The sequence below is a fragment of the Eleutherodactylus coqui genome, chromosome 3 (assembly GCF_035609145.1).
Source record: "Eleutherodactylus coqui strain aEleCoq1 chromosome 3, aEleCoq1.hap1, whole genome shotgun sequence".
Taxonomy (NCBI): Eukaryota; Metazoa; Chordata; class Amphibia; order Anura; family Eleutherodactylidae; genus Eleutherodactylus; species Eleutherodactylus coqui.
Window position 1 is genome coordinate 190,500,916 of NC_089839.1, and position 26,698 is coordinate 190,527,613.

At 46.3% G+C, this 26,698-nt stretch overlaps 1 protein-coding gene across 1 annotated transcript in view; it reads right to left on the reverse strand.

Annotated features, from left to right (window-relative positions):
- Positions 1-19,073, reverse strand: part of TMF1 (TATA element modulatory factor 1) — a 35,815-nt gene extending 16,742 nt beyond the window's left edge. Inside the window, exons 1-3 of the mRNA XM_066596668.1 lie at positions 18,822-19,073; positions 14,570-15,750; positions 2,336-2,439 (exon numbers count right to left, since the gene is read on the reverse strand). Of these exons, the coding sequence (XP_066452765.1) occupies positions 2,336-2,439; positions 14,570-15,750; positions 18,822-18,963 (1,427 nt within the window). The 5' untranslated portion in view covers positions 18,964-19,073. The remainder of the gene's footprint in view (positions 1-2,335; positions 2,440-14,569; positions 15,751-18,821) is intronic.
- Between the last annotated feature and the right edge of the window lie 7,625 nt (positions 19,074-26,698).

A 26,698-nucleotide genomic window follows, 5' to 3' on the forward strand; every position in this document is an offset into this window, starting at 1 on the left:
GGGCCACAGCTGTGACAAAAGTCTGTAAATATTCTCCCTATGTTTTCAATGGGGCTAGCACTGCTGCCGCTGGCCCCATTGAAAGCACTGGCGATATCCCAGCGTCTTTCTAGCGCTGCGAGGCAAGTGTTTACACTTGCTCTTGCAGCGCAAGAGCGAATAAAACACCAGTGGGTGTCAGCCCTTAAATAACACTTTAGATATGTCATAGAGGCAGGTCAAAAGTTTTAATCAGTGGGGGTCCAGCTGATGAGACCCCCCACTAATTGCTGTACCCCTGCAGCTGTGTTTATTACCCTTCGGGTTGTTCTTGGCACATGAAGATACGTTAACAGAATTTCTATAGACGTCTTCTATAAAGTTCTATAAGCCCAACTTCAGCTGCCAAGAACAGCGGAAGAGTAGAGACCACAATCAAAGGAGCACAGTGCTTGGGTGAATGCTGCTGCCCCTTCATTTAAGCGATCAGTGGGCGCCTTAGCACCAGGGACCCCAGTGATTAAAACTTTTGACATGTCTCCATGAAAAAAGAAAATTTTAAATGCAGAGAATATTGTAAAATAAAGTAAAAAGCCAAGCTTACCTCCTTAATCCCTTCAGTGGCGGGTTTCCTACCACCCTGTCAGACTCACCTGGGCAGGTTTTTAAAAATGGTCTAATCATTGAATTTTAACTAATTTTGCAGTTGCGTCTCAAGAGCCATAACTTTTTCATTTTTCCATTGCCATGGCCATATAAGGGCTTGTTTTTTGCGGGACAAGTTGTGATTTTTTAAACAGGGGGGAGGAAAAAAAGAAATGGGGGAAAAAAGAAAAAAAGGGGCCATGTCATTAAGGGGTTAAATGATGTATTAACTTCCTTCTCTGGGTCATTACGACGCATGGATACCACATGTGTGATTGTATTTTTGATTTTTTACAAAGTAAAGGGAGAGAAGTGTTATTTTTTTTTAATTATTTTTTTACTTTTGTTTTTTTTTTTTTGTCCCTTTAGGGGACTTCCACAGGGACCCATCAGGACCCCCTGATCACATTTCGGGAGTCCGATGGTAACAGCCCTTTACATGCTGCAGTGACAGCCCTTTACATGCTGCAGTCACATAGACTGCAGCATGTAAAGGGTTAACACAGCAGAAATCGGAGGTTTTCTTTGATCTCTGCTGTAAGAGCTGGTACCTAGCTGTCCTCTGACAGCCAAGCACCAGCTCTCCCTGCCACAGAGACCATCGGCTTGCTTCTGACAAGCCGATGGTCTCTATGGCAACCTGTAAACAAAGCAGGAGACTTAGAAGCAGGAGATTGCCGGCAGATCGGCAATATCTTCTGCTGGTTTTTCAAAGCCCTTGCTTTGTTCTCTGTGGGACTGTGCAGGCAGAGCACAATGTCACAGCTTGTGGCATTGTGCTCTGCAGCTCCCATAGTGATACATAGCCCGGAAATCTTCCGGGCTATATCACTATCGGCAGTGGAGCTCATCCCGGAAAATTTCCGGGCGTGCCACTCAAGGGGTTAAGTGGTCTCAGTCCAGCACAGGAGCCCCCATCGCTAACTCTCTGATCCCAGTAGAAGCTGTGGCAGTCATCTGACGTTTGTCGTGCATGTGATCTCTCAGCCAATCAACAGTATGTGACCGCCGCAGCTTTTTCTAGGAGTGAAGCAGCGGGCACCAGGGCTTCCTGCATTGGCGAGTATGGCTTATTTCTCTAGTTTACAACATTCCTGGTCCTAAATTTTTTATTTTTTTTTACAGTCCCAGAAAACCAACTAGTGATTGTTCTCAGTAAGAAAAACCAAGCAATCTTGTAGATGATACCTTTTAACGGTTAACAAACATACATGATTTTATTGCGAACTTTCGGACCCCTCAGGATCCTTCCTCAGGCATAATGAAACAGAACTGGATGGGGCATTTATATACAAATGTACACACATGAAAAGGCACAGACATAGAGACTAATAGCCCTTAAAACAATACCGGACGAGATGAGCAAAGAAGTAAATCCTTAATTAGTCCACTGGTAAGGAATGTGACAGTTTTAAGATCTCTAAATATATGCCCCATCCAGATTTGTTTCATTATGCCTGAGGAAGGATCCTGAGAGGTCTGAAAGCTCGCAATAACATCATGTATTGTTGTTAGCCATTAAAAGGCATCAGATCTTCAAGATTACTTGGTTTCTCTTGCTGGGAACAATCACATTTTGCTCTACTGGCTAACACAGTACTAAAACTTTTTTCAGAAAGCCAACTTTCCCAGTCAGCGCAGGTGACGTCAGACTGTCTATGACCAGCTTTAGCAAAAAGAATCCTCTCAGCATCCACACACAAGTACTTACTCTCGGAGGTTGTCGAGAGTCTCTTCTAATAGCGCCTTTTCCTTGCTGACGGACAACAGTTGTGTTTCTCTCTTCTCCAACCGGCTATTGAGCTCAGTAATAATCTGCACAGAGGGGGAGAAAAAGGAAAGTTTAGGTTACAGAAACTAGTCCTTACTTTAAAGTGCTTCTTCCCTCACTCCTCATATCTATCCAATATTCCCAAAATTGGTGCAAAGGCAAAGTGGAGTGATACCATGCCAGCTCTCAATTCTCAGAAGCAATCTGGTTGGTTGCTATGACCATCTGCTTCACTTTTCTTTTGCACTGCTTTCGATCAATCTTCTCCACAAAGTCTTCAAGAATAGTGAGCCTAATGTTCATGAGTTGTATTATATGTTGTTAGAAGACAAGCTGTACTTTTGTGTGTAGATTAGGTAGTCAGAAGACTGTGGTTGGCATCTTAAACAAAAAATAGGGCCCAGAACTGGTCTATTCATAGAAGAGCGGCGCTGAAGACCAATGGCAGGTAAACGATCACCTCCCTCCGGTCCTGGGAGAAAATGTTGTCCTGGACCTAAAGGGTCACTGCAATAGAGGTGGGGACTTCTGTTCAGGGTCTTCATCTTTTGGCCAGAGTGAAGTGCGGATATAGAGAGTGTCTCTCGCTCAGGAGGACTTGTCCTGTTCTTCATTAATCAGATAACACCTTGATGTGAATGGGCGCTGTGTAATGCCTTATTTGTCCTGTGGAGGTGCTGCAGGGAAACTGAACACTTACTACCAGATTTCCCCACACACTACAGCTGATCGCTAGGGGGTCCCAAAAATGAAGAAATTAAAAAATAAAAAGATTAAAAAATTTTTTTTTTAAAAACCTGGTCATGAATGAAAGGGTTAATGAGACCTAAAAGACAGTTTGTTCTACTTTTAAGACCATTTCATAAATTCCCCAATGTGTTAAAAGCATTTAGTGCTGATGACCTATCGTTGGGATAGGTCATTGATTGATCGACAGGGGACCGCCGGTTGGGATCTCCACCGATCAGCTTATCCTCTGGGCCCAGTCACATGTCCGGCCTTGCATCATTAATGGCTGACCGGAGGATCAGTTGATCAGTGGGGACCCCAAATCCCATTGATCGACTATTGTTGATGTATCCTATGACTGCATTCTCGCACTGCACCACTAGGGGTGTAATGTTTGCTGCCATGTAGTTAGACTTTAGCCAAACAGCTCATTATATTGCTACTTCTTCAAAGCTCTCAGATGTGTATTCTAGATTTGTCTTGGGATTAGCACCCGCTTCACGTCACTCGCGCCGTATGTAAGCTTCTTATCGGGACATAAAGACGTCACACGTGACCTCATCATCTACCCCACAGTGTCCGACTCCAGTGCTACCAGGCTGCAAATAACTTTATTCCCTCAGTGACCAGAACAGAGGTCACGCTATGACTTTAACCCTTTCCCGCCATCCTTTTCCATTTTTTCATCCTCATTTTCAAAAAAAAAAATCATGTTTTTTTTATTTTTCTGACGACATAGGCAAAAAGGCTTGAATTTTGCACGACAAGTTTCATTTTTCATTGGTAACGTAATCTGTTGTAGAATGTATTGGAAAACGTAAATGAGTGAGGTGAAATGAAGAAAAATACTAAATAAAAATGTGATTTTGGGGCGGGAGTTGTGTTTACAGCGTTCACAATGCGTTACAAATGACACGTCGTCTGTATTCTGTGGGTCACTACAATTTAGGGCTCGTTCACACGGTTTTAGCGCAGTATAGGTGTGTAAAAAGAGTGCGGCTATACTGCACTAAAAAAAATAAATAAATAAATACTTTAAAAAAAAAAAAAAAAAAAAAAAAAAATCGCGTTTACTAGTGATTCCCAGCTGTTAAGTCCGGAGCTTAATTAGCAGTGAAATTGCGCGTTCACACGATCGGAGGTGCGTGGTATCCAGCTCCCATAGGAGTCTATGGAAACTCCTGCGCAGCACGCACCGAAGATGGGTCAGGTCCTATCTTATCACGCAGCCCGGACCTCAGATGTGGGCTTTGCACACGCTGTCCTATCTTTGTTAGGTGCGCGCTTTTTGCACGTCTAAAAGTCCTTCATGTGAACGTTTCTATAGGAAACCATTGGTTCTATGAGACGCGATCTTTTCACGCACCTATACTGCGCTAAAACCACGCTTGTGTAAACAAGGCCTAAACATCAGTGTACAGCATTTCAGAAATCTGCTTGGCAAACAGACAACCCCTTTAAATTCTGTCCCGCGACCAGCAGGGGGTATACTGCCTGTTCAGTTATCGGCAGTTCAAGATGGTCGAAAAAAATTGTCAGAAAGCCTAGGTCCCCAGAATGCACTGGTATTATTAGTCTACTAAGGCACTTTACCTACTTTCTGATTGGTTAGTGCTAATCACATGATCAGCATTGACCAATCAGACAGCAGTGCACATTTAGGCAGTTAGCAAATTGCTGTGGCCATTTTGGATAGTATATAATGGGACCCGGAACGGGCAAATCAGAGGGACCGCAAAGAAGAACAACTACAGATATTCCCCCTCCAGCTCTAGAACAGAAATTTAGGGGGGCGTGGCTAGCGGACGGCGGGATAGGTCGCATCTTAAGCGAGCTCCCGCGTCTCTCTCCCTACCTGCAGCTTTAGAGGCACCATAAAGCAGCAGAAAACGGTCCCCGGTCGCCACATGGGCAAGAAGAAGCAACCGAGATCCCCGTCCTGCACGCCGGTCGGCAGAAGGAGCGCGCTGGAGAGGTTCCTCAGCAGCGGGAGTGAAGCCGCCGCCACATCCAAGATGGCGCCGGCCCCCACGAGGCTGCAGACACAGGAACAGCAGAGCAGCGCAGAGCAGCGGCAGCTGCCCGGAGGGCAAATGGAGAAAACAGAAAGCAGGAGCAGAACGAGCAGAAACATACACAGCGGAGGGGGAAGCCCACAGATCCATAACCCCACCGAGCAGACAGTACAGGAGGAGGACACAAGACATGGAGGAACTGTGAGTACCTCAGAGAGCAGCCCCTGCTCAAAACATGGCTCCCCTCAACCCACTCTGCAGTCTCCCATAGCTGATGGGGGTGATAGTTCAGCCTGGCTCCACTCCCCTGTATACAGTGCAGCAAATAGCCCAGTGCACATGAGATCTAATGGCTCCCCTGAAAAAATAAGTGAAGAGGCTTGGAAGAGCCATATTATGGCCATACCAACAAAGACTGAACTTGATGAGTTTTTCAAGAGGCTTGAGACATCTAATAAAAAAGCCCTAGAAAATATCCATAACGACATACAGCACCTAGGACATAGAATATTACAAGTGGAGGAAGCTCAGGAGGGCACTGCGGCCATCCTAGAAACACACAGACAGGCTATCCAGGCACAGGCTGACCAAATCTCCGGTATCATTACACATCTCGACGACTTAGAAAATAGAAACCGGCGTAATAATCTGCGAATAAGGGGCCTCCCAGAGGAGATAGAGGGACAGCACCTGGACTTCTGGGCGCAAGCCTTTTTCCAACAGCTATTGAACCGCAAAACAGAGGACGTCATTGAGATAGATCAGATCCACAGGGCCCTCGGCCCCAAACCGGTGGATCCCAATAGACCAAGAGACGTAATTTGCAGGGTCCATTTCTTTAGAGATAAAGATGCAATATTGAGAAAAGCTAGAGAAAGGGGAGAGCTACAGCATGACGGCAGACCCATCATCTTATTACAGGATCTAGCACGCCACACATTGCGGATGAGAGGTGCCCTAAGACCCTTACTAACAGCTCTGAAAAACAAAGGAATACCATATAGATGGGGGTTCCCTTTTTCCCTAACAGCTAGAAAAGATGGGAAATCCGCCGAGTTTCGATCAACCGGAGACCTCCCCAACTTTTTAGGTACTTTCCAGCTACCCATGATAGCACTGCCGGACTGGCCTACGGTCCCGACGGTCTTGGCTCCCACAGCACAGGAGCAGTGGCAAAGCGTACACCCCAAGACAAGACGGGAGAAGCAAAGGATGACAGACAGAAATACTTAAAGGAGATGTCCCGAGGCAGCAAGTGGGTCTATACACTTCTGTATGGCCATAATAATGCACTTTGTAATGTACATTGTGCATTAATTATGAGCCATACAGAAGTTATAAAAAGTTTTATACTTACCTGCTCCGTTGCTAGCGTCCTCGTCTCCATGGAGCCGACTAATTTTTGGCCTCCGATGGCCAAATTAGCCGCGCTTGCGCAGTCCGGGTCTTCTGCAGTCTTCTATGGGGCTCCGTGTAGCTCCGTGTAGCTCCGCCCCGTCACGTGCCGATTCCAGCCAATCAGGAGGCTGGAATCGGCAGTGGACCGCACAGAAGAGCTGCGGTCCACGGAGGAAGAGGCCATCTTCAGCGGTGAGTAGAGAAGTCACCGGAGCGCGGGGATTAAGGTAAGCGCTCCGGTGAGCTTTCTTTACCTCCCTGCATCGGGGTTGTCTCGCGCCGAACGGGGGGGGGGTTGAAAAAAAAAAAAAACCCGTTTCGGCGCGGGACAACCCCTTTAAACTTTGTTGCAAAATCCCCCAACATACCATGCATCAGTGTATGGCTCACCATACATGCCTGCCGTATTTGCATGACCATGTACCTGACCCACCCGGGAAGCAACATGGAAACTACCTGACCGTTAACTCCTCTCAAATTTCCTGTGTTGTTGGAGGAGGGAGACGAGCCAGACTAGAGACACTTTCCCGGCGTCCAAGGGAGCGGATGGATTCGCCCCTACGGGAACCATGAGAAGGACGTTATTCGAGACTCCAACTTTGAGTACCATACCAGCATATTTGAAAATAGAGTTTCAGTTTATAACGTTGCTTCTCTTTTCTAGCTAACAAAAGATGACCGGTGCCTCGAGAGTTTTGGACCAGGGCCCAATAACGGGCTGTAGCAACTCCGAATTGGTCGCGTTTTGGGGGGGAGGCGTGGGGGCTTGGCACCTGTCTTGGCCGGTACCTCTACGTCCCTCTCACAGGGCGACCAGTCACACGTAGTGTGAACACTGGCAACAAACATGCCAGCAGTTCTCCCTGACATTCCACGCAGTAGTTCGATACTGCGCAAGGTTCTCTCTGATGAACCTTTTTTCCTTCTTTTTTCAACCTCACCCCTCCCCTCTCTACCCAATCCACTCCCCTCCCCTCCCCACAACCCGACTGACCTGCAATCATTAACTGATAGCACTCATCTATACCTATAGCGATAATGGCTGATATCACCTTTTGCACTTTTAATGCAAGAGGATTGAATGGGCCTGCCAAGAGGGGGCAGATCATGGACCACTTTCACCGGAGGGGGATCATGATCGTCCTCTTCCAAGAGACCCATTTCCAAGATACCAAAATACCAAAATGTAGATACCGCTACTATACTACATGGTACCATAGCCCACACCCAGACAAAAAAGCGGGTGGCACATCTATAGCAATTCATAAAAACCTTCCACATAGACTGCTTTCCTCAGAAACGGATAAAAATGGGAGATATGTGTTCCTAAAAATTCAAGTGAATAACGATATAATAACACTTGCTAACGTTTACTTTCCCAACCAGGATCAGAAAAGATTCGGGGTCCGAGTGCTGGGGGCTCTGGCAGTATTCGCGAGTGGCTCCTCCATTATCCTTGGCGGAGATTTCAACCTAACCATGGAACCGGCAAAAGACTCCTCGGGGGGTAAGTCAGGGGTTCCCCCTTCAGCAATACATAGACTCCGCTCAGAACTAGCAAACCTTAAATTAGTGGATTTATGGCGAACACTACATCCTAGTGAAAGGGACTATAGTTTCCACTCCCCCGCTCATAACAGCTACCATAGACTAGATTATTTATTTATCTCCCACGGGCTGTTAGATAGAAGGCCATCAGCCTCTATGGGCCCTTTTCTGTGGTCTGACCATGCTCCGGTCTGGGGGTCCCTAATCGGGGGGGAAGAGCCGACAGATCAAACCTCACATGGCGACTTAATGATAATCTGCTGGAGGACGGGGCTTGTCTGCAGGACATTCAGCAATCAATAGACTCCTTTATAGATACGCACAAAACTGACCCCACACCCGCGCCAACAAAATGGGAGGCACTAAAATGCGTTCTCAGAGTGATTTTTATATCCCACGGGGCACGCTTAAAAAAGATTAGGAATGCTAAGTTAGAGGAATTACTGACAGCTTAATAGCCTAGAAACCTCTAATAAAAACTCACCCACAGATAACATAGCGGCAGAAATATCCGTAACCAGAGTCAATATCTTACGCATACTGGACCAGGCATCACTATGCCGTAGGGACAGATACAGGGGACTGCACTATGAGCTTGGGAACAAATGCGGCAAAGGGCTAGCAAGGGCTCTTAACCCCAGAGACACACAAACATACGTGTTCGAAGTCCACAAACCCGGGAAAGGGATAGTTCACAACAACACAGAAATCTTAGAGAGCTTTCATGCGTATTATCAAGAACTTTACAACCTGGAAGGGGAAGTAGGGGATCCCAAAGAAAACCCTGAAACAGTAAAGAATACGTATGTGTCTGAAAATTCCACCACCCGCATAACGAGTGAGGAAGCTGGGGCCTGGAAGAGGATTTTATTCTTCAGGAACTAAAAGAATCAATTACCACACTAAAAATCGGAAAGAGTCCAGGTCCTGATGGCCTCACCCCCCGCTTTTATAAAATTTGTATAGAGAAACTGGCCCCTCTGATGCTGGAGGCATTTAATGCAGTATCCAGGATAAGTCCCTTCCCGGCGCAGGCCCTGCAGGTGATCATTATGGTCCTCCCTAAACCGGGCAAGGACCCATCATGTTGTGGGAGTTACAGACCGATTTCTTTACTCAATATAGATACCAAACTATTTGCCAAACTAATAGCGAGCCGACTAAAAGCTCATATACCCAACCTAATACATGACGACCAGGTGGGCTTTGTGCCGGGAAGGGAGGCAGGAGATAATACGATCAGGACCTTGGCCCTGGTCTCGAGAGCAGCAGAGTCTGGCTCACCACTGTGTTTGCTGTCTATTGACGCTGAAAAAGCGTTCGACAAGGTTGACTGGGGATTCTTGGAGACGACCCTAAAGCGGGTAGGGCTCGGCCCCAGATTCTTGGGGTGGATCAAAGCACTATACAGCAACCCGACAGCGAGGATAAGGGTGAACGGCAGACTCTCGCAGCAAGTGCAGATTAAAAACGGCACGAGGCAGGGCTGTCCCCTGTCACCATACTTATATATCCTGGTGATGGAGACCCTGGCGAATGCTCTCAGGGCTAACCCCAGCATCAGAGGGATACAGATAGCAAAAAACGAACAAAAAGTCGCGCTATACGCGGACGACTTACTGATATACCTCTCGAACCCAAGAGTGGCCCTACCCTGCATCCTTGAAGAATTCCGTAAATTTGGACAAGTATCCAACTTTAAAGTGAATCTAAATAAATCAGAAATTCTAAACGTTAACATTCCAGACACAGAAGAGGGGGCACTGAAAGCCTCCTTCCCATTTAGATGGAAGAAAGAAGGAATTAAATATCTGGGCATAAACATCACCCCCAAAACAGAAGACCTGTTTCAGAAAAATTACCAGCCGCTGATAGCAAAATTAGAAAAAGACCTGGACAGGTGGTGCAGTGTGCCCCTCTCTTGGTTTGGCAGAATTAGCGCAATCAAGATGAACGTCCTTCCCAGATTTTTGTATGTGCTGCAGACTGTACCCATTCGCCTCCCGGGGACCTACATGAACAGAATCAGGAGACTGATGATGAGATTTATATGGGGAGGTAGGAAACCCAGGCGCAGCTGGAAGGCCCTCACAGGATCAAGAGATAGAGGGGGTATGGGGGTCCCAAATATTGCGCTCTATTATAGAGCCACTCTGACCCGGCGTATACTAGAACTGACACATAGCAAGACACAGAAACGTTGGGTAATCATGGAACAAGACTCGGCCCCATATAGGGGTGCAGGCCTTATTTGGATTCCTGGTAAAGGAAAACACAAGAAGTTGGGACTATCGCCATACACAGAAGAGTTAGTCTCAGTGTAGCTGGGAATGGCCTCCGGGATGGATTTAATCAAGAGACCAGGACCCCTAACCCCATTAGTGGGCAATGCGGACATACCGACATTCCTCAGGGGTACACCCCTTGTGAATATGTTGGCAGAAGACCGGCCCGGGGACATACCCAGAGTGGGGGATATGATCACAGGAGAGGGCATAAAAACCCTGAGGGAGATCTTAGGGGACCGGGGGCCCCCAGCCGGAGCATGGTATCAGTACCTACAATTATGTCACTATGTCAGATCATTGGGAGAGGTCCAGTTGTTGGGGGCAGCACAAACAACGTTTGAAAAACAATTTATCCTCAACCCCAAAGCAAAAAAGTAAAATCACCAACCTCTATAGCTATATGATGGAGGCAGAAACAGGAAGGTGTGGGGTAGCCCTAGAAAGAGAATGGGCGAGGGAGTTGGGCCACTTACCCGCCGAGGAGGATTGGAGGAAAGCCTACATTCTAACGCATAAAATGAACATCTCAAGCAAATACCAAGAGCTGAATTATAAGATCTTAACGAGATGGTATAAAACACCAGAGAGACTAGCCAGAATCTTCCCCCAGTACTCGGACACCTGTTGGAGGTGTCAACAGGAAAGGGGCACATATATCCACATTTGGTGGTCATGCATGAAGATCGGCCCCCTCTGGCAAGAAATAGGAGCCCTGTACTCTTGGATTAGCAGGGAAACTACCCAGCTAACACCAGAAATGGCGTTATTATCAATGATACCGGAGTCACTGGCGAGGGCCAAGAGATCATTGTTGAGGTTCTTTATACTGGCGACCCGACAAGTCATCCCACTGAAGTGGAGGGAGCCGTCGACTCCCTCCAGGTTGATGTGGATAGAAAAACTATGTGCCAGGGACGAAATGCGCCTCAGCAAGCATTTAACGATCTGGAGCGCTTGGACCTCGCAACGAGAGTTGGGGGAGATCTCCAATTGGGTCCAAAACGGATCAATTCCTACCCACAGGACCAACATACTTCAAGGTAACTAGAGACAAACAGAACAGAATTGAACGGAAAGATTGCCAGGTCAGTCTACCCCCCCCCCCCCCTCCTCCCTGCCTACTCCCCCCTTCTTTTTTCTATGCTATTCTCTTAACTACACTTTCTTATTATTTGTTACTAGACTCTAGATCCTACTAGAGTCCCATTTGACAATTTGATTATTTTTATAATTAGTTGATAATATCAAATGGTTTATAGAATATTTTAAGGTGTACTGTACGGATTGCAACCAAGAACCAAACAGAAAGTAGTTAATAACAGTTTATTGTTAATAATACACAACTGATTTGATGTTGTAATGCGGCCAGAGTTACTGGCCCCTGATGACACAATGCTAAATTCTAGTTAAAATGAAAAATGAATAAAACATTTTGAACCATAGAACAGAAATTTATCCCAAAACCAGAAGGTCGCTTTAAACGGGTTCTTTAGGGACTTTTACTATTGACAAGCTATCCTCAGGATCAATAGTTGATCGGGGGGGGGGGGGGCGGGGGGTCTGCCACTCAAGATTCCTGCTGATCACAAGGACCACTGCACTGTCAAGGTATACAACTCTGGAAGCAGACAGCGCTGTTCGTATTGCAGTGGCCTGGTTTGGTACTGTAGGCACAGTTCCCATTGAATTCAATGCAATACCGACCGAGGCTGCTGCAATGTTGACAGTGCTATCTGCTTCCACCACTGTGAGCACTGACGGGCGACCTGGAGACCAGCTGATCAACTATAACTAATCTGAGCATAGCTCATCAATAGTAAAAGTCCTGGACAACCCCTTTAAGGACTTAATCACACAGGCGAACCGTATTGCACCTGTGAACATTGGTCAAAGAAAACCCAAGGATATCCACGTGCTGCCCAATGCCGGTGGCCAGGATTGCAGGTGCCATTTTTGTCCATGAAAACCATTGGTGTGTGTGTGTGTAGGGGGAAATTGCACAGGTGAATAACCTTGACTACTAAAGGGAACCTATTAGTAAGTTGGCCACAGTTAACAGGATTTAGAGATATACTTTACAGCAGCCTCATAGCCACAAGAGGCAAAAGGGGACACATCGACTTCTATGGAACTGTTCTAGGCATGCTCTGTGACCTGTGCAGAGATAATTGTGCAGGGAGGGGATGGAGGTGAGCGGTGACAGCCCTTATTGTAAATGGTGGATCCTGTGTTATGTCTATATAGGTGTCACCTCCCAGCGTAATCCTGCTTGGGATGATAAGATGACTGCTGAGACGTTTTCTCTACAGATCAAACTGGACACACACGACTGTATCGTAGAACGCGGAGTACAAAAAAAAAAAAACACAGCATTTTACTTGCACAGGGAATCACATATGCCCACCTACTGTCACATTTTTGCTCATGTATTCCTGTGCATGTATAGCGTATTTTACATACACTGTCCGGCACTGGCTTTTTTTTTTCTTCCCTTTAACTTTCTTCTCATGTCTCCTAGCAACATGTGTAAAAGCAGCCATACATACACACTGCGTTAGAAGTGCACCCATAGAAGAAAAAAAATTGGGTTGGAGACGTGTAATATTGTACATGCTGCGTTCTCTTTTACATTCATATTATACGCGAGAAATACGCAAGTGTCAGTGGAACAAAGAAAATCACTGTCCTTTCATTAACGCCATACACCGCGTATTATGCGCGCGTAATACAAATACGTTCACGTGAGCCTGGCCTCAGGAAGTATCAGTCTAGTGGTGAGTGTGAGAACTGCAGGATTTAAGGATTTTTGTTTTATTATAAACTAGCTTGTCTTCGCAGCAACGCGCCACTGCAGACATACATTTGTTTTTATATATCTAGATAACAACCAATCACAGCGCAGCTTTCATGTTACCTCAGCAGTAAGAGAAATAACAGCCCATCACAGCGCAACTTTTATTCTGCCTCAGGAATATAAAAAAATAGCAACCAATCACAGCGCAGCTTTCATGTAACCTCAGCAGTATAAGTAGCAACGAATCACAGCACAGCTTTCATGCTATCTCAGCAGTATAAGAAATAGCAACCAATCACAGCACAGCTTTCATTTTACCTCAGCATTCTCAATATCCAGCAATTGTCTTGCGAAACGTTCGGCGGATGCATCATTTTCTGGTTGAACACTCATCCCGTTGCTCGTAATGCCTTTTGCTTTCGTGCTTGAGATGGAAATCAAATGATCTTTGTCTGGGGGGCATAAGTGTCGACGATGCTCGTACGCGCGGCACCTATCGTAGGATAGTTGTACTATGCCTATAATCTTCCCAGGAGTGTACTCAACAACTTCCCAAAGTTTCATGGTGATCGGATGAATGGTGTAGTAATGCATAATGAACAGACAGAAAGACATTCATATATATATATATATATATATATATATATATATATATATATATATATATATATATATATATATATATATATATGACATCAGGAACTGAGAGAATTAGATTCCGTACGTAAAATTTGAACGCTAATTCTTTTGCACTTAGAATTGAATAATCGAGTTGGGACCCATTAGCCTTTCCTATTTATGACATAATCAATGCTCGTGTCCAATTTCATGTTTCTACGACATCGGGAAGTGAGAGAATTGGTGGCAATGATGGAAATCAAACGATCTACGTGGGGGGGCGTAGCTGTGGATGACGCTCGCAGGCGCGCCATTTATCATAGGATAGTTGTACTATGCCTATAATCTTCCCAGGAGTGTACTCAACAACTTCCCAAAGTTTTATGGCGATCAGATGAATGGTGTAGTAGCGCATAAAGGACAAACAGACACACACACAGACAGACACACACGCATACAGACATACATTCAATTTTATATATATAGATTGTAAGAACCAAAGTTGTAAAAATAAATAAATAATAATCTTAAAAATGTTAAACATAAAACCTTGACTTATACAATGAACCGTTTTCTAAAGACATGTTCCCTTTAAGGCTCTGTGTGCTTTATGTGGGACAGGATTGGTTGATGGGGATATGGCTGATAACAGAGAACAAATTATACCAATTCACAACGCAAAGATAAAATAGACAATTTAGTGCCTCTGTAGTTGACCTGGAACTCTACGCACAACAGGGAGGTAAATACTTTGAAGTCGGGATGTTTTCCTTGCTTTTCTTACCTTCTGCATCTCTTCCGTCGTATAATCAACCTTTGGCTCATTGTCGGCCTCCGGCTCCTCCCTGGACACTCCTGGGCAGGCCGATTCCGGCTCCTGTATCTGCAGAGCATTGACCAGGAGATCCGGCTGCTCCGAATTTACAGGCGTTGCGCTCCTTCCGCTCTCCTCCATCTCAATGTCCTCGCTGGAGTGCACCAGCAGTGACGTTTCATTGACTTCTTCATCAGATTTGCTCTCTGTGGAGCTAGTAATGTCCATACTTGGGATGGAAGTACTAACAGCAATGGCGACCAGAGTGCACCCCCTGCCCGGCAGCTCGTCGTCAGAGTTGATCTCGCTAATGCTGCGACTGTCCAGGGACTGTACGCTAAAAGAGTCTATCCTCTCAAAGGCGTCTGAGGAAGAGCAGCTTTCTGTCAGCTTAGGAAACTCATCCAAGCGGCCATATTCTGCCGAGGGTGACAAGAGCTGGAAGGAGTTCTGCATCAAGCCGAGATTGCCCTTGGAGTCCGTCGCTTCTTGCCTGGAGCTAACAGAGCTCTCGCTTATGACGCTCTCGTGGTCTAGCACCTCAATGTCACTGGTTGTGGATGTGCCGGAGGAGAACGTGCTGATGGGAGGTGATGGCGTATTAGTCTGACGATCCTCAAGCTTTTGGTCCTTGAGGTCCAGCCCATTGTCCTTATTTTCTGGAGGAACCGTTGGAGGAGAAGCAATGGTGTCATCTTCTAGCTTAGGTCCTTTGGAAGAGTCACTTGATTCCCGAATGGTCTTTTCAAGGTCACATTTCTCCTCCGTCGGTTCTTCCAATTCATCCACAGGCAATTCCTCTGGAGATAAGTCTATTACTTTCAAGTCTTGGATTTCATGTTCCTGCTGCTCCTCCTCCGACCGGTTATCATTCTCTGGTTTGACTATAGGCTGGGGTGAACTTTGCTTTACTTCTTCTTTGGGTCTTTGGGATTTGGTTGGAGGCTTAGAAACCACAGAAGTAACCGTCACGGTTTTAGGGTCTGGTGACGATAGAAAGGCACTGAAGAAATTTTCAGACTCGTCCATCACGGTTCTTCTAACCGGTTTGGTAATGGCTGTTGGTGACAATATAACCTGGGTTTGAGTCTCCTCGGATTGTCCTCCCCAGTTGGAATTTTCCCAGCTCCCCTTGATGGAAGAACCGGTACCTAAAGACAAAGGAAAAGGTTATGATGAGCAACATCTGATATGAATATATAAAGCTTTGTACAACTTTTTTGTTTTAATAAAGATTTTCTTGTTTTATTCACAAAGTAATTCTTTACACTTCTTTGATCGCTTCTCCAGGACTTTTATTGTTCCTTTTGAGTCATGTTAACTGGTAAATTTAATTTACTGCTGAAATAAGAGGAAAAGGTAAACATGCGAACAATACACCAACGGGAAGAGATGAGCAACGCCCAAAAAAAGAAAATCATTAAATACAATTCATTCCTGATTGTTCGTGCAACAGGTAAGAGCGAGCTACCCTGACATAAAGCAATTTACAAACTATCTCCAATTTGGCGGTGCTCAGGCTCATATACAAAAAGGGGTGCAATAAAATCAGCAGGAAAGCCGCTGAGAAGTCACAGTCCAAGATTGGTCGCCAACTTTTAGGGTATATTCACACACGGCGGATTTTTGTGCAAATCCACACTAAACTACAGTAAATTTTCTGCTGTGCGTTTTTGTGTAGATCCACTTAAAAATGCGCTTATAACACATGGACTCTGATACGCATCTCAGACCCTCAATAAAAGAGGCGATATCAACGCTGAGAATCCACGGTTTAGACTGACATGCTGTGGATTTAGATTCCGCATCACAGTTTAATTTACAATGCAGATTTTTTTTCCTGCAGCGTGTGAATGGCATTTCGTGAAATCTAATACACCTTGCTGGTGCTATAAAACCCTACTAATTCCGAGGTGGAAAATCCACAGCTTTTCCACGACTGCAGATGCACCCTAAAAAGTTGCTGTAGGAAAAAAATCCACCATGGATTGAAATGAAAATCCGCAGACATGGTTAAAGCGAATTTCTGATGCGGATTAGCCCCATTCAATGTAGCTCGACCACGTGTGGATTTTCCGACGTGGATTCCTCGTCAAGAATGGACATGTCAATTGTCTTTTTCAGGTAGGCAGATTTGAGATGCAGATTTCAGTGCAGAATTTGCATCTAAGAAAACACTCCGTGTAAAGGGGCCTAACAACCACAAAGAGAAGGAGAGGGCTGCACATGTGCATGGCTCTCTCCAAGGGGGTCTATGGGAATCAGAGAAATAGCCAAGAGCCACCACTCAGCCAATCCACCTCACCACTGAATTGCATGGAGGCAGGCGATTACTGAATGGGGTCACTGCATCTCTTCTGCACACATCAGACGGGAAACCCTTTAATTATTATTAAAGGTGCATTCTCATCTTATAAATTGGTGGCCTATTGCTAGGAAAAGTCCTCAAATTAGGATTGGTGGAAGTCTGACTTTTGGGACCCCTACCGATTATAAGGCTGAAGGCGCTGAATCCAATTCTAAGCTTCCCAGAAGCAATCACAGCCACCATTTGCAGAAATGGTATTTAGCCCCATTTACTTGGCACCAGCTCCGTGGCCCCGTCATCTTCAGAATGGAGTGAGGTCTCAGAAGTCTGATCCCTGCTCTGCTGATAAGTCGTCACTAGTCCTTCAGAACGATCATGCTAGCTGTATCTTCCACCGAAAGTTTAGAAGTGATGGGTGGTCCAGTTACTTTAAAAGGTTGTTCCCCCCTCTCCGCAGGATAGAAGATAACTGTACAATTCTCTTGTACCAGAATTACAGAGGTGGCATCGTCTCCTAATAAGCTTTATGTAAGTTGTTGGCACGTGGGCTCCACACCGCAATGCCATATTCCAGAGTCACAGCCTGAACTCTATGGAAAGTCTCATTTGGTCAATTAAAACTTGACCCACAAAAAAGTGACCTAAAAAACGAGTGGCACGTCTAATGCAAATATCTAGAGGCAATGTAGTAGAAGAATGCCGCCCGGGTGAGAAGGTCAGCGAAGCATACCGAGTAATGATGACATTAATCAGCAGTAACAACCAAATACATGAAAGGCAGCACCAGAATGCCAACAACGCAGTGAATGTGAGTGCCTGGGACCGAGGGGCAACCAAAATATACAGGGGGCATCTGCTGATAATAAAGGGAACCACTACCATTGAAAATGCATCCATGCAGCGGGAGGAGCCGAGCGGGTTGTATATAGTTTTATGGGGTAGATTCAGTAGAACTTGTATTTTATTCCTGTAAACCTCTGCTCATCCAGTCCAGTGGGCGGAGCTATCAGTGATTGACAGCCTTCTCTGTGTAGCTCTACAGATAACTGTCAATCAGCTGAATGCTGTAAAACGACTACATTGATTTCAACAGGCTCCTTTGACGAGCAGGGAAGCGCGGCTGAGCAGCTCTATTTTAGTGCGTTTCAGCTATTTTTAATGCACCTAGTCACTCGTTGCAATGTTGGGGTGCTTTTAAAAACGTCGCATTTAAACAGGCACCTGTGTGAGAGCAGCCTCAGGGCAGATCGCCATCATCGGTGGGCTTTCCTTCCTAAGACCCCCTCTATGGGTCACAAAGACACTGGAAAGAGCAGCTCTCACTCTGGACGATTCAGCATCACCAAGTCTTAAAGGGGTATTGCAAGCATTTACCGCCTATCCTCAGGACAGGTCATCAGTATGACCGGGGACAATCCTGATCCTCTGGCCCGCTGTCACCGCAGCAGATGTCCACTACCGAGCCAGAAGTGTCATGGAAGGCATCTGACAGCAGGCTGGAGACTCCCGCCGATCAACTACTGATGACCTATCTCGAGTACAGGCCATCAGTGCTAAATGCCTAGAATACCCCTTTAAATTGTCAAGTGGTACTAGGGATTAAAGGGGTTGTCCAGGGTTAGAAAAAACATGGCTGCTTTCCTCCAAATGCAGCGCCACCCTTGTCCATAGGGTTGTGTGTGGTGTTGCAGTTCAGCTCTATTGCAGTGAACGGGCGCTGAGCTGCTATAACAGACACAACCCTATGGACAAGGGTGGCGTTTGGAAGAATGCAGCCATGTTTTTTCTAACCCCGAGCAACCCCTTTATTATAGGCCCCTCCTATTTTACCCTTGCAGTGTCCCCCTTTAAAGGCAGGTTGCCATGGACACACAGTCTACAGTATCTGTCATACACATGTAACCGGTCACGTACCCTCCTCATAGGGGGTGATGATGGAGTCTGCCCACACCGTCTCATCCTCCTTTATATCCAGCACTCGGTCTATGGACTTCTGGGCCTGGGACAGCGCCTGCTTGGCGAAGCTTGAGAGCTGCGAGGCGTTAAACCAGCTCATGGTGCCGGGTCCTCCACCTCCTCCGCCCCCGGCAGCCCCTCACACCGCGGCCGCAGATCCTCTAGCACTTCCCGAACACGTAGCAGTAAACAAACCCCGTCCTGACGTCATAGTCGTGCGACAGAGGCCTTCCCACAGGCCCGTCAGCTGACTCCGCGACCCATGACGTCACTGAGCTGCCTTCCAGCTTGATACCTGTAAGCATTCCGCAAGCGGGTCACGTGACTCCAGCGCAACGGACTACAAGAAATCTTGGCTGTTGCCCTTAGCAACCAATCACAGCGCAGTTTTCATTTATATGATATAGGAAAATGAAAGCTGCGCTGTGATTGGTTGCTAAGGGCAACAGAAATGTTTAGTTTCAGAGTTTTCATAAATTATCCCCATGTTATTTCCTTTTTAATCTTCCTTTTTTATCAGTATAACATGGTCGTCATAAATGTTGTATTTAGTACCCCCAGCTGCGGGGAGAGCAGGGTATGCTAACATCTGCATTGGGGGGGGGGGGGGGGGGTTGTGTTCCTGCTCCGTTAACGAAACTGGAAAAGGGAATTCCATTACCGAACTGTCCCAAATAGCTCTGAATAGGCCCCATTGATTATAAGGGAGTTCGTTTAGTTTGAGTCAAAGAGGAATGCGGTTATCACCCCTTACAATGCAAATTCCAAGCCAAATCTGCCGATAAATCGAAAAAAAAAATCACTGCATGTCTTATTTTTGGGCAATTTTGTTTAAGAATCACCCATCCCTATGGGAGCAAACAAAGAAAGTGCATCACACTCGCATGAAGTAGACAGGTCGGACTATGCTACCACTCCATCTGTTTAGAATGTATCCGACGGAGGAGACTCCATTATGTAGGACTCCTCCTGTGGTAGTAGTAGTGGCTTGGAATATTCTTCCAGGCACAATAGTCACTCAGAGGGTGTACTGCCCGGGTGCCCCTCTGATGCTGATCTGAACGAAGAACTGTCTTCTAAGCTCTCTACTATAGTGTGTCAGATCATACACCTACTACGTCAGCAGTCGCCTTTTCCTTCAGATGCCCAGGGCGTTCTTCAGAAACCTTCCCTCTTTATGCGAGAGTTCGACGATGTATTGACCAGGGAATGGAAAATTCCCATCAAACACTTCACAAAACCTAAGCATCTAGACCTTATGTATCCCTTTGCAGAGGACCTAGTAAAGAAGTGGTCGTCATCACCAGCAATGAATCCACACGTGTCTCATTTTGGTGAAAAATGCCACTCTTCCTATAGCAGATGCTTCAAGACGTGCGTGACAGTAAGATGGGATCCTTAGCCAAAATCTCCTTTAAGGCAGAGGGTTCGACACTTAGGCCAATTGTCGCTCCTACCTGGGTCAGCAAGACTACTACTAAAAGGGCCAAGCAACTACACAAAGGTATTCTTTCCGGCTGTCCCCTGGAAGAATTATCAGACATTGTGCATGAGATAAGCCAGGCAGGGAAGTTTATCCACAAAGCTTCCAGTCTTTTAGTTTGAGCTTCGGCGGCGTTGGTAGCCACAACCTAAAATCCTGGGACACAGACACCTCTTCTAAAAGGTCTTTAACAAGCTTTCCTTTTGTTGGTTCAAGACTTTTCAATGCCAGACTAGAAATCATCTTCGAAGCCATCGGTGGGAAGAGTTCCCACCTACCACAGAACAGATGCAGATGTGTGAAAGCTAGGTAGAAGAAGAGACCAAAACTAGTAATTAATAAAAAAAAAACATCAAAGGAACAAAAATAAAGGACTTCCTTTAAATAGAGACCCTCCTGGCATCCACCATCTCAGTCCTTTCTTCCTAAATCTTCCAAATGAAGGGCAGCCCCTGTCCAATTCATACAGTGGGGGAGAGGTATGGGTGGAGACAATATTCTCTATTCTGAGAGACTTGGCTTGACCACTTCTTAGATGCCTGGGTTTGGGAGGTGCTTTCTTCAACCTGTACCACAGAATTTTCTTCCCACCCTCTCAATCACTTCTTCATTTCCAGGATTTCAAGGTCTCCTTCAAAGGCCAGCACTTTAGCTCGGGCGATACACAACCTATATTCCCAAGGAGTCGTCCTACTTCTCAACGCTTTGCAGGTTTCTATTTCAATCTATTCATGCTATCCAAAAAGAATGGCGCTGTCACGACCGTTCTAGACCTGAAGTTCAATCAGTATGTAAAATTCTGACCCTCCAATGGCAGATACTCATAACGGATGCCAGCCTCTTCGACTTGCGGAGTACTCTGTGAAATCTCATGGTGCAAGACACTTGAACCAAACAGGAGTCCACACTACCGATAAATGTTGGAATTTGGTGCCACTCTGCTGTTGCTTCATCACTTCACGCCCCAACTGACAGGTCACCCAGTTTGGGTCCAAACGGACAATGCAACAGCTTTCATGTACATAAAACATCACAGAACCTGCAGCACAAAGGTCATGGCATAAGCAGCGAAAATCTTGACCCTGGCCAAAGATCACCTTTTAGTGTTCTTGGCAGTCCACATACTGGTAGTATACAACTAGATAGCAGACTTCCTCAGCAGAGAGCCAGTCGACCTGGGAGAATGAGACCTATATCCCGAAGTCTTTCAAGCAGTTTGTCGAAGGTGGGGCTAATTGGGCGTCGACCTGAAGGCATCCAGAATCAATTGCAAGCTGCAAATCTTTGTAGTGGATGCATAATCGCATTGACAGACTTCTGGTTTCCGTATGTCTTTTCCCCCTTCCCACTAATACCACAACTTCTCAAGATCAAAGTGGAAGGCCTTCCGATGATTCTCATCGTTCCAGATTGGCGCTGCCTGACGCAGTATGCGGATCTTATCAACCTGCTCTTCGACAAGATCTTCTCTTATAGGAATCCCTCTTCCATTCAAGTTTATCCACGCGCGGAACTTGTCATTCAAACCACGTTAAAGGCTAGAAAACCTTACTTTTCGACTTTATCAAGGCCTTTGGAAAAATTCCTTTCTCTGATCCGAACAACACAACTTCCACCCTATGTGGGTTTTTTTTTTTATCCTACCTCCTATCCTTCTTCCAAGAGGGTCTTGATATTGGGCTTGAGCCTTAGTTCCCTGAAAGGTCAGGTATCTGCACTCTCCACCCTTTTACAGCGTCCACTGGCCTCAAAGCCAGTCATTTGTACTTTCCTATAGGGCAGTGGTGGCGAATCTATGGCACGCGTGCCAGAGGCGGCACGCAGAGCCCTCCCTGCTGGCATGTGCTGCCAGCGGCCGCTCACCACTAGTGAATACCTGGAGGGGCCGCAGCTCCCTGGTATTCTTGTATTATGTCGCCACCAGAAGTTAGGAGTGGCGACATAATACAGGGGTTTTACATGTTGTAACGCCCCCAGCTTCTGGGGGCGTGTGGCCTTAGCAGAGGAAGCGTCAGCAGAAAGATCAGCATCTGCAGCAGGGACGCTGAAGGAAGAGCCGCTGGCAGCAGGAGACGGAGCACCGGCGGCAGCAGCAGGGACACTGGAGGGAGCGCCGGCAGCATGAGCACAGCCACTGCCAGCGGACGCTGGAGTGAGTGGCAGCAGCAGCTGGAGATCAGGACACAGAGCGGCTGAAGCACAGACTGTGGGGGCACTGGGGGGGGGGGGTGTCACTGGTACGCGGGGCGGGGGCGCTGAAGGGTGTCACTGGTACGTGTGGGTGGGGGGTGTCACTGGTACACAGGGCGGCGCTGCGGGGTGTCACTACTATGCTGGGGGTTGCTGTGGGGTGTCACTATTACCACTGGGGTATGTTTACATGTGGTGGAAATGGGCAGGGCTGTTTCAAAATAGACCGGGTGCAGATTTTGACTGCTTTTTGGATGCGGAAATGCTGCAGAATTTTCCACAGAAATTTCCGCTGAGGACATGCTGCAGTATTTACGTATCTAAAAAACAGTCTAAATCCGCACCCTGTCTATTTTGAAACAGCGCTGTCCTTTTTAAGAATGACGGGGGTAAAATCAATCATGCCCTCATCCTGACATCTCCATCTCAGTGTGTGGCGCCACCATAACTCCCAAACAACATGCCCACTGCCTTGGGGTCATATTCGACTCAGATCTCTCATTTACCCCCTACGTCCAATCAGTGGCCCGAACCTGTCAGCTGCACCTCAAGAACATCTCAAGAATCCGCTCTTTTCTCACCATAGACACGCTGAAACCGCTTATTGTTGCCCTCATCCACTTACGGCTCGACTATTGCAACTCGTTGTTGATCGGCCTCCCCTGCACCAGACTCTACCCTCTCCAATCCATCCTGAATGCGGCAGCCAGGCTCATATTCCTGTCCAGCCGCTACTCAGATGCCTCTGCCCTGTGCCAGTCACTGCACTGGCTGCCCGTTAAATACAGAATTCAATTTAAACTTATTACCTTAATCCACAAAGCCCTCCACAGTGCAGCACCCCCCTATATTGCCTCCCTCATCTCAATCCATCACCCAGCCCGGGCTCTCCGCTCGGCAAACGAAACTAGACTGCACACCCCTCTAATTCGAACTTCTCACTCCCGCCTCCAAGACTTCTCCAGAGCAGCACCAGTCCTCTGGAATGCACTACCAAAGAACATCCGGGCAATCCAGGACTCGAAAAACTTCAGGCGTGCTCTAAAAACGCACCTCTTCAGGGATGCATACCGCATTCTCTAAACAAACTCCTCTATTCACTGCCTGATAACATGTTCCCTGACCTACTGACCACAATCCCTGCTAGCCATCATAAACCGCTCCTGTAGTCATATTGATCCTGCCGTCGCATAGCTAAATGTCTGACTGTTGTCTGTATATAGCATCCCTCACTCTCCATCACGCGACACTGTGCACACCTCCAGCCATTTTACCTTCTGTATCACCCCATTACTTGTAGTATGTAAGCTCGTTGGAGCAGGACCCTCACCGCTGTCGTTTCCACCAACTGATTACGATTGTAACCGTGGTTCTGTAATTTTTTGTACTTTTGTCTTTCTGTATCCCCCCTGTCTATGTAAGCGCTGCGGAATATGTTGGCGCTATACAAATAAAGATTATTATTACTATAAGTCGTGATAAGCCCCGCCCCCCTGACGTGTTGGCACTTTGCAATAAATAAGTAGGTTTTAGGTTGCAGTTTGGGCACTCAGGCTCTAAAAGATTCGCCATCACTGCTATAGGGTGTTATGCCAACCCTCCTTACCAGTCTCAGCTTGGGACCTTAACTTAGCACTGATCTGCTGCACTCTCAGTCCTTCTTCCGTTGAGTGAGGGCCCAGCTTGGTAGTAGTCACCTCCATCCGCCAAGCTTCCTAGCACACAGCCTTGTCGGCCAAACCTCCATTCCCCGTCTTTCATCAGAACAAGGTAGTTCTCGATTCTGTTCACTCCTTCCTACATAAGGTGGTGTTGGCATTCCACCTCAATATCCTACCTTAATTTTGCCCCTCCGCAGTTTATCCAAGAGAACACGCTCTTTACAAACTGAATCTAGTGGGAGCCTTGTAGACCTACCTCTCTGAGATGCTCTGACTCTCTTTTCGTGATCTTTGATGGCCCAAGAAGTAGTCTTGTGGCTTCCAAAGTGGTCATCTCTCGCTGTATCCGATTATCAGTGGTAGCAGCTTACCATGCCAAGGGCAGGGCGCCTATATGCCGTGTTACAGCGCATTCTACTCAGGTGGTGGGCTAGAGGAAAATATGCAACGATGCTTCCGCTGTTCAAATGTTGAAGGCCACTACACGGACCTTTTTACACATCTTCTTTAAGTTGTACCGGGTGAATACTTTTGCATCCGTCGATGCCTCCCTCGGTCAAAGAGGACTACAGCAGACTATGAATTGACCACATGCTTCGTATTCCCCCTCACGGGACTGCTCTGGAACTTCCCACGGTCTTCAGTTGCATCCCCCAATGATACAGACAAGCTCTCGTTCTCGTTTTGTTCATTGACAACACAGCAGCACCTAGTCTGTTCTTAGTACTTGCACATGTATTTCTCATTCTTGGAGAGTTCTCCTTGCAGTTACACATGGCAGTACACTAAGTTACAGTTCTAATAGTTTTTCAAAATTTTTATCATATCACATTTGGCTGCTCCTACTGCTTGCCTACAGAAGGGGTATAGCTAGTATGTGAACCTTACACTTTTTTTTGCCTCCTAGTGGCAATAGCTATACCCACAGTCTCCAACCCCACCTTCCCCTACCAATTAACAAGACAAGAAGGAAATTTTACACCAAGAACAAAAATCTTGTTTTTCCTGAGGCACATTAATAAGGTTTTGAAAAAACCTCATTCACAAATATTGTAAATCAGTTTTTGTTAGAGTTGGCACTGGCCCATTTAGACCCAACGATTGTCACTCAAAATTTGCTCACAGCTGTCTTTTGAGCGAGAATCGTTGGGTCTAAATGCACAGACATTGTGCTGTTTTCGTTAACGATTTGCTTATCAGAACCGCACGTGGTACCGCTGATACTAGTGTTTCACAGCTGGTAATCCACTCAGCGAACACAGCAGCAATATGCAGAAGATAAGCGGTCCAGTTGTCTTCTGCATACCCTACTCAGCGCGCTCAGCTTTATACCAGGTGAGCTCTCCTTTAACACAGTAGGAATATGCAGAAGACAGCGCTCCAGCTGTGTTCTGCATCCTCCGCTTGGAGCGCTCAGCTGGATACTAGCTGAGCGCTCCGAGAAGTTATGCGGTCCCGCTTGTCTTCTGCATGCAGCGTGAGCTTTCATTTACACACTGCCGTTTTTGTAAATGCATGCAGCGATTATCGCTCAAAAGATGTCTTTTGAGTGACTTTTGAGCGATAATAGTTGTCTAAATGGGCCTTTACCTTAAAAGCTCTTGTAGGTGCAGAGCCTGCGGCCCACAACGCTGGTCCATGCAAACCCCAACCATCCTGGACAGACATGCTTCTGTATGTGGCTGCTTAGATTTAATTTTGATACTAGAGAGAAGCAACAGACAGCTCCAGCATCACTTTCAAGACCATAATTACACAGCCGAGTGTAATGTAGGTCCATGAAAATCTGACCTATATTGCACTTGATTTTTGTGCAATTGCAATTCATTTTTGCATTAAAGACACAATTCATAGCGTTGTACGTGTTTTTATACGCACGTAAAAAAATGCCTGTGCTTTGTTGTTTTTAAAAAATGCATTGCACTTCCATGCAAGTAGCATGGAATGCAAGTGCAATGTGATTTTTTTCATCCTTCCATAGAAAATAATGGGCAATTAGTGAACTAGAATCACCCAAAAATAGAACCTGCTGGGATTTTTCTCTCTCGGACAATGAATCTCCAATCATGAAAGAGCCGTGGACATTCAGTGCATAGATGTATGTGGATTCAAACCTTATACCCCAGTGCAGAACCAGCCTGGTGTTATTGCCTTAAGAACTGGAAATAAATTTAAAGTAGGTTTACATGTAGTGGAAATGCTGCGGTATTTCCACAGCAGAAAATTCCGCAGCAAGTTCAGCAGCATTTACGTATCCGAAACAAAGTTAAAATCCACATCATCGGTGCGGATTTTGATTTGAAATCACCTGCGCTTCTGCAGCAAATTTCAAAAGATACAGCGCTGCTCCTCCCCCCTCTGAGGTCTTCATGCTTCCTTCACTTCCAACCTGGTGGCCTCTAGTGAGCGTAGCACCGCTGGTCACTGCCTGTGCTGCACTTCCACTACGTGTAAACATACCCTAAATCTCATCTTAGCACAGATTTGTTTTTCTACACTAA